At 37.2% G+C, this 9,139-nt stretch overlaps 1 protein-coding gene across 1 annotated transcript; it reads right to left on the bottom strand.

The window, feature by feature from the left end:
- Positions 1 to 6,210: 6,210 nt before the first annotated feature.
- On the bottom strand, positions 6,211 to 8,538 carry LOC104471403 ([Arg8]-vasotocin receptor-like). The gene is made up of 2 exons (XM_010086739.1): positions 7,462 to 8,538; positions 6,211 to 6,410 (listed from the first exon to the last, which is right to left on the bottom strand). Exons 1-2 carry the CDS (start codon positions 8,375 to 8,377, stop codon positions 6,211 to 6,213), a joined length of 1,116 nt encoding a protein of 371 aa, XP_010085041.1. The 5' UTR covers positions 8,378 to 8,538.
- Between the last annotated feature and the right edge of the window lie 601 nt (positions 8,539 to 9,139).

Raw genomic sequence — 9,139 nt, 5'->3', positions numbered from 1 at the left:
TCTGACCAATTTCGTGGCTCTCCTCTGGACTCTCTCCAATAGGTCCAGGTCTTTTTTATGTTGGGGGCCCCACATCTGAACACAGTACTCCAGGTGGGGTCTCACAGGAACAAAGTAGAGGGGGAGAATCACCTCCTTTGCATTATATCATTCCTTTAATACAATCTATATGTCATACAATCCAGTATTACTTCCCTGTGTGAATGGAAACACAAGTCAAGCCCAAATGCTACAGTGCAGTTTTTAATCTCTTCTTTCACAGCAAATGCATTAAACTCAAAGCACAGATGCTGAGAAGAAAATAATTTATTTCCCAGGGTTTTGCTAACATATTTTTTGTAAGAAGACATTTACAGCTGAACACACACCATTTCAGAACATGAGATTGCATCAGTCTTGTCAACAGAGGATCAAGAATATGAATCACATGGCCAGTAGATTGGAATTTGTGTTAAATGTATCAATAAGTATTGTGTACACATGACAACAGTGCTTGCCAGAAAGTTTGTATTCTCTATGATGAAGTACAATTTTTCCCATCATTAAGCCAAAAGCTGTAGCCACTCAGCATGAAATCATTTGAGGCCAGACATCTAGTAACACATTTAGATAAAAGGGCAAACATTTCCAATATAGTGCGATAGCCAGCAGGTAATTTATTCCTAGCATCTCTTAAAAGGTGGCAATATAGATAACTGAACCCAAGAATAAGCCAAGGAATACAAGACCAGCATCTTAAAGCAACAATTTTAGTTTAATATATACACAACTAAATGTATAAACATGAAACAATTTTTTAATGTTTTGTGCCAAAATTAAACTTTGGGTAGCTTCATGGAATTCAATGCACAGAACAATAATCTTGGAACCAAAGCTAAATAAAATAGCAACATCAGAGGCAGAAGTTGTATTTGTGATTGAAATTGTGCCTTTTGTATTATTTCAGCTTCAGGACTGGTCTATGTATGTTGCACAGTGCCAAGTTTATGGGGTTTTTAAAAAACTTACTGTAGGTAATATGTCACCATTTCATGGTGTTGATGGTGATAATTACAATGATTACAATAACATCAAGTCCTTCTTGTATCTGTTTTTGATATCTGTTACTGCATCAATTCTCTTGAAAAGTGGTTACTGAGATACAAGCTGATGTCTGTCTCTAGTTGTACCCAACTCCCCAGCCATAATTTTCACAGATCTTCAAGGTCAAATGTTTTTGTTTGGCATTTTTTCAAACTTCTTTCCCAGATAGTATTGAAATGTTTCCTTCACAAGGTCCTACTGATTCCTGTGTTGTTACCTCAGAATTCAGGAGATTTGTTGCTAAAATTTGGTATTATATACAATTTTAACTATTTTTGGTAAGTACACTGAAATGGATGCAAGAAACTCAAATCTGCAATTCTGAAGGTCTTTCAGAGTGTCAGTCACGATATAAAAAGCATCTGATGAATGCAATAGCACCTGAGTATTTTTGGACTGTATCTCTAGGGCAACATTTGGATGGAAATTTAAGAAGCCTTTGGTTAGAGTTTCATTACCTCCAAAGTTCATTATGGAGCTGGATGATAGAATAGGTTAAATTAGTTGCTATGACCTATTGGTGGAAAGCATATGCTTTGGTCTGCTGTGTTGGCAAGAAAAGGAAGCATATGGCCTACTTAGCTTCACTCAAAGCCTATTCTTTCCTTCGTTCCCAAAAAAATGAAGCGCAAAGTAATGGAAATTTTAGCAGGCTTGTAAAGATGCCCAGAATTTGCCTTCTTAACGAGAAGAGATCTTGCCTCAGAAAGACCTCAAGTGGTAATAGCAGGAGCATCATATAAGCCCAAGAAAAAGACACAGCTTCCATCCTTTGTTTCAGAAAGGTAAAGTGAAGACAACCTGGGGTACCTCTGCAAGAGATTAGGACAGGTAGAATTTGGGAGCTGCATTGCTGATCGTGAAGCTCTACCTGGGACCATGAGAGCACAGAGGGTCCTGGGGTTGGCACACATAGGACTGAAGAGGTGGGTTTTGGGCTTGTAGTTGGAGTTTTGATGTGGTAGCATAAGTTACATCAGGTTTCATTTCTGATTTTCTAACAGTGTGATTTCCTTTCAATTCAAATCTATATGGATCAGCTAATACAGTAGTAAATAAATTATTTGTGACTGCCTTACTGTAAGTAATACAATTCCCATTTGAACTGTTTTCCTTCACAGTCCTATTTCCCTGCATGTATGAATCACGTAGTTGACAATCATGGATGTTTTCTGTAGGTACCCAGGGCATCCAGGGCTAAATCCCTGCCTTATGAAGACAGAAAATGGCTTGTTTCTGGGCTTGGGGTTTTTTTTGCCTTTTTTTTTTTCTCTGAGGAATCCAACCCAAACTGGATTTGACTGAAAGAACTGAGTAGCTGGATCATCTTGCTTTGCTTTTGTCTGCTCATGATTCTCTTTGGCCAAGAATAGTTAACATTCACAAGCTCTTGAGGATACTTTTGTCCTGGCCATGTGTTTGGGAACTAGACAATAGTGCCATGTCTGCATACCATGTCTACTCACATAACAAACTCTGACAGTTCCAACTTGGGTCTCCACATCACACTGCCAGTCATGCCCCAACAACGCAGATACAGGAGCATTTTAACTGACCTGATAACCAGTTACCATTGTCAGAACTAAGTGATCAAAATGAAATTGGCAGGACATTAGTTTGTCACCATCTAAAATTTCTCAGCATCATGTCACTGAAAGATTAAAGAGATTCTCTCCCAATACCTCTGACCTCAGTATTCACCATTTACAAGTATCTGAACCTGGACTGGCTATGAAAATACTGTAGAATATAGAATATTTGAATATATTTTGAATTATCAAAATATACTGTAAAGAATGCAAAACACATGTTGGAATTTTCCTTTAGTTCTACTAGGGTTTGGTTTTTTTCCCTATAATAAATCTATACAAAAATGATTGATTACATTGTCTTTGATTATTCTTATCTGTACTGCAAAATATAAACCAACAATTTTTAAGAAATAATGTAATTCCTTTTACTGAATTGTGCCTTTCCCAAGTGGTAACAAAACCCTGGAAAGTCAAAAAAGCAAAATAAAACAAAAACAGATAACCAGTAACTAATTGCAGTGTCAGTATCAACAACGTAGCCATTCACTTCAAGACTGTGAACTTGTACACCACATATTTTTTTGGTCAGAAATTATTTGTGTGAGAAAACAGAATCTAAGCATTGATGAGGAAGGCTTTCTTCTGATAATTGGATTTTTTCATTTGCACATGCTTCCACAGTGCCTCCAGGGATTTGTGTGTTTGAGTTTCTGATTCTCCAATAAGGATTAAACGCCTTGGCCAGACTACAGTGATGCCTCACAGTCATCCCTCTTAATGAGACGCTATAATGCCTATTAGAAATCTAAGTGACAGTGATTCGGGATATAGTCCAGCTGAAGAATCAAAATATAAAGGAAAACAAGGGCACAAGATGTTCAAACTACAACTCCCAAGAAAACTTATGGCCAAATCTACAAAGAGAAAAATTTCTTAATATTTTAAAATATCTTCTTCTTCAAGAAGTAAACAAGTCCTGTAAAGCACAGCTTATTAGGAAAAAAAAAAAGTTATCAAAATGAATTTTCCATCATTTGAAAATGAGTTTTGACAGAAAACTGTGGACCAGAAGAAACTCCCCATTGAGTGTGTTTGTCAGGAGTCAGTGCTGCCCATGGGGCAGGTGGGGCAGGCCATGCAAGATAATGACATACATTTGGAAAATGCAGACCAATCCACTTTCCTAGGAAAAAAGGCAGGAATACCTGTGTTCAAATATCTCTTGATGGACTGAAACTAAGTGTCCATAGCCTGTAGTTTGACACTGTAGCACGGTAGCCTTTATTTTTCTTCTTAACAGCAGGACTGATCCAAGAGGAAATAAAATTTAAAAATCAGAAAGAAAGCACTTGAGAGACAAAAATATCGTTGTTTTGAACATTTCAGACAGTGAGCATTCATTACTGAACTTCAGAAGTTCTGGCATTTCATTACATTACATGATCAAAATATCTGAAATATGGACAGCTAATATTGCTCTCAGACTTTTATAGAACACATTAAGCTACTGTTATTTGAGAAATCAAGCTCTACCAAATTATTTATAGAGACAGTAACAAATATATGAGCAATGCAGAAATTTAAGTAGTTGAAGTTCTAGCTTTTAGATATCAGAGGCCAGATCAGTTGGTGTAAAATGTCACGGCTCCACTGCGGTCTCTGAGCAGTACCGTGATTTAGGTCAGTTCTGGATCTGGATGACTATTTGCATGCAATCTGAACGTCTATTTTCCTTGCAAATGTATACCATTAGAGGTTTTCAGTGTGTTTTGCTGCAAATCCAGTAGTACAATGACACAGGTAATTTGTTAAGTATTTCTATTTACAGTTCCTTTCAACACTGCATATTTTACTATGTAACTCGCTGCAACCAAAGGAAGTAGAAAAACAAAAACCATCCACCATTAACCATTGGATTAAGTCATAAGGGAGAGCCTAACCAAGAGCTAATTTGAGTGAAGATCTTAGAAAGTCAGTGGCCGAATACAACATATAACCTATCAATAGTGTGGATTGTATTTTGGATATTCATACCCCAGACAAGGACACTGTCATTTGAGTTACAGAATGGTTCTAAAAAAAGTATCAATTGCAATTATAATAAGAGACTTCGTACAGACCTTTCCCATTCCTGCCTGGCTCTGTTACTATCTTCATCCACCTTCTTCCTCCTCCTACTTTCTGGAGACCTGTTCTTCTTGCCGGCTGGACTGGGACTGTAGCTTTTCCCATCATAAAGAACAGCAATATTGTTTCATACCCCTATCTGGTGTAACTATATAGAAATAAGAATACTCAGTCATATGAGCACACATTAACCTGAAGCGTAACTATTCATCGTACAGCAGCACTTCGCACAATTCAATCAGTATTTAGTTTAAATCAGTATTTCTTTGAGTACAATTTAAAGACTACTAAAAAAACCCCACTTTTATAGCTTTTCCATTTAAATTTGAGATTGCTAGCACTCATAAAAATGAAATGTGAATAGCACAGATGAAACATAGTATAATGTAGGCAGATGATATGCAAGTATTGCCAAGAATCTCTGTGAATGCAGCTCTATTAACACCTGAAAGAGCCTTGCTAATATTCCTGCCATACTCCTCTGATTAGATTTCAGACACTGAAAGGGGAATAAATAGCTACCTGCATAAAACACCCACAAACTAGCAAGCAAATGGCATTTTGAGACAAAGATATGCAGATTTATTTTTACCATGGAGGGGAATGAATTTAATTTGAACCTGAAGAGGTTCTAAGCACACTCTGTCAATAAATTACACGCCAGAACAAATTAATACCAAATTAAAATGTACATTCCTCACGTCCATTTTTCTTTAAAGTACATATAAACGTATGTGTGTATGTGTGAAGAGTTTCAGTTAACTGCTTGCACATCAGGGAATGCATGGACAATCAAATCCCATGGTGTGAAGCCACAAACCTGGACTGCTGCTGACCTCCTGCAATCCACAATGGCATTCGAAACTGAAGTGGGTGTACAGTGTCACAAGGACACTGAATTCTCTTTTTGAAAAATGATATTAAGCTGGTAGGTATTTAATAAAAGTATATAAGAAATCAATTTAAAACAAACATTAGTAATAGTTGGCAATGGATTTTTCTGACTTTCTACTACCTTCTGAAGATTTGTCAAACTGTCTCCCAATCACACCAGAATGATGTGATTCATGGTTCAATTTGAACACACATTCAAGTCTAATTATGCCAGATTCCTTTCCAATTATGTTTCAATTTGTTGGACCAGTTAGTTGCAACATTTTACAACTTAGAAATTCAGAATCACAGAAAAGAAAGTACTTTAGGACACAAAATATCTAAGATACTTTTATGTATTTTTGTCAGTCTTTACAAGAATTTATTCTGGTAACACAGTGGTGATGGAAGTACTGAGTCAAGCTTGCACAACACAGAAACTTCCTGTATATGCTAAAGGACTGCAGAGAAATACATTTATACAACAACCGAGGATTTTCCAGCTTCCTTACCCACAAAACAAGGGACAGTGTAAAATATTGATATGTCTTGGAAACATAGCAAATATAACAAAACAACAAAAAGCATTCAACATTTATGCAGAAGTACTGTTTTCCTCGGGGTCTCTGTCTACGAAATGAATGCTGCCTGTGATCACTGATTCCTCTTGAGCCGAGGTGTTCTCCAGCTGCTTATTTGTGCAATATGGAATGTGGCCACAGAAATACATGTAAATCCATGGATTGGTACAACTATTTAAATTGCCAAGGAGCATGATAATGGTGAATGCCGGACCTAGAATGAAATAAAGGAATAACAGAGTAAATAAAGCACTTGTACAAATAATTAACATTTTCACAGCCTGCTGCTTTCTGGTATACCTGCTCATATATTAAAGTTAATCTAACAGTAGGAAGCTCCCATTTATTCCATGCAATTTGTAACTGTTGAAGGTATGAAGCACACTGTACCATATGCATTTCAGAGTTAAACAGTTCTATATAGCTCTTTTTTTACGTAGTTGCATTAAATGTAAAAGCAATTGCTAACCTGCTATACAGCTATGGACAAATACAGATATAGATACAGATATAAATATATGTACAGTGAGACTCAGACTCACCCTGACAGAAAGAATTCTTAAAACACAGATCAGAAGATTTTTTTTTTCTCCTTTGGTTTATATCTCTGTATTTAGAATAGGTGAACTTTTTTAAAGTCACATGCAGAGTCTGCCTTTCACAAAGAGCCAACAGCATACGTTTGACAAGATTAACCTGGTTTATAACATGGTGTTCTTTGATATCTCTCTCAGGCTTGCTTTTTTTTTTTTTTTTTTCTCTATAAACAGCTGCTTCACAACTTTTAATTGTTTCATAGTGTATTACAGAGATTTCATCAGTATGATTTCAGTATTCCATAAAAAATCAGATGTCTTATAACATCACTGTTCCATCCAGTAAATAAGAAATCTTTATTTTATTATTTTCCTTTTCATCTCAAGAACCCAAAATACTGGTGCTATTGTCTCTAATACCTCTAAAAGTCTGAACCCTTGCCAGAGCATATGATACTTTTCCCTGTGTTGTTTTTTTAATCTTTAAATCACTAATCCCTCAAAATATACACACATAAAATACACACTTATATGATGTTTTGATCCCAGAGCACATGAAGTTCTCTGTGCCTAATTAAATATAGCAGATAATCAATCCAGGATTTTCTTTTTAATCATACTCAAATGACCACATGCAACTTTTACACAAAAGCAAAGTGCAAATACAGAGCCATATAGCAATGTGCTAGCCTGCTATGAAGTTATGAATGAGTATAGAAAGTATCTTACCTTCAGTCACGATGCTGGGGAACCACACAGACCACAGCTGTGCAATGAAGAAAGGTGACCAACAGAGAACATACGCAACAACTGTCACCACTGTCATTTTTACAGTCTTGATCATAGCCTTTGAAATACAGTTCACACTGCTTGCTCGGGATGGCAGGACTTGCTTCTGATTTGTTACTTCATATTCATTCTGTTTTTTCACATATAAATTTTTTTTTATTATTTTGCAAATCTTAACCTGGCATGTGATAAGGATGGCTGAAGGAATGAAGAATATAACTACAAAAATCCAAGTCACATATGCCCTCGGACCCCATGGCTGAATAAATTCACCCCAACATTCAAAGACACCTGGAGATATTTCAGTCTTAGAAAAGATAAATACCTGTGGTAGGCTAAGAATCAGTGATAAAGACCAGCTGGTGCAAATGGGGATGTTCCAGAGAGCTCTCTTCTTTTGGAAAGTGACCATAGGGTAGCAAACCGCTTGATATCTGTCCACTGTCATGACCACTATCATATAGGTAGAGGCAAACATGCCCAACAATTGTAGATACTTGATAGTTCTGCACAAGAAATCTGGCCCTATGAACACGTCTGTAATATCCCATATGAGCTGAGGCAGCACTTGAAAAAAGGCTACCACTAAGTCAGCGATGCTGAGGTGAAGCATGAATACATACATCCTAGAGAGCTTCTTTCTTCTTCGCCACAGTACCAGTATGAGAATAAAATTGCCCACAGATGCAGTCAGAAATATGACCCCCAGTACAGCAATCTCTACTTGAGCTAATTGCTCATCTCTTTCTGGTCTTCCAACAGGATCTGACTGATTTGTCAAACTCAGGAATCTGTGAGGTGAAGGACTCTCAGTCTGATGTGTGTTATCCTGCATAGGAAATGAAAAATTCTTCATAGTGCACAGAAGCTACTTACAGTAGCTGCTACTTGCGACTCAGGTTGACAGCTGTGAAGTACTGGCTAGCAAACAAACCAGCCTGGGTTCAGGTTTCGGTATATCTTCAAGCAAATCTCCTCCTGCTTGTGCAAACTAAAGCAGTGGGACTTGGATCTTGATAAAATTCTGTCTCTTGCTGGAGTGCAAAAAGGCTTTATATAGGCTCCCAGCAGAGCCTTATGTAACTGCAGAGCCCTCGGGTAGGCTGCAGGGATCGCAGCCAATGGCAGACTGAGCCACACAATTGGGGGAAATATATAAATAAAAGGCAAACTTCAGAGGCTCAACGTAATTCAATTACTCACTTCAGTCAAAGCCTGTACTTGTAAATAGCTGCGGCCAAAATCATACTCAAATGATCTTACTCGGGAGAGTTCTTGCAAATGTTTTTTTACGCAAACCAGAAGTGCATGCTTCAGCTGAAGCAAGAGGAATGTTTATACGTAGCTGGAAAGTTGGGGCCCTGAGCTCAGGCACATTGTAACTCTGCAATTCTCTAGGCTCCTGGGGCACAGCCACATCCCAGATGCAGCAGAGACAAAGAAATGCATTTTTCCATAGCATTTTTTTTTTCCCTTCTCTTTTTTGGAGTCACCTGATTCTGAAAAAAGAACTTTTTGGGATGCCCTTGTTTTCAAAAAAAAAAAAAAAAAAAAAAAAAAAAGAAACAAAAATATTTCAGCTGTCCTAAAAACAATATTCTTACTACAAGACAGGGTC

Source organism: Pterocles gutturalis, unplaced genomic scaffold, assembly GCF_000699245.1.
Source record: "Pterocles gutturalis isolate BGI_N339 unplaced genomic scaffold, ASM69924v1 scaffold18386, whole genome shotgun sequence".
In the NCBI taxonomy this organism is placed as follows: Eukaryota; Metazoa; Chordata; class Aves; order Pterocliformes; family Pteroclidae; genus Pterocles; species Pterocles gutturalis.
Note: the sequence above shows the minus strand (reverse complement) of the source record. Positions and strands in the feature narration are given on the sequence as shown.

Excerpts from the sequence above, each read along its gene's own strand:
- LOC104471403 (XM_010086739.1), bottom strand. The coding sequence starts at position 8,377 with ATGAAGAATTTTTCATTTCCTATGCAGGATAACACACATCAGACTGAG. Across the intron at positions 6,411-7,461 it reads CCCCAGCATCGTGACTGAAG|GTCCGGCATTCACCATTATC; the intron begins GTAAGATACTTT and ends ATTTCATTCTAG.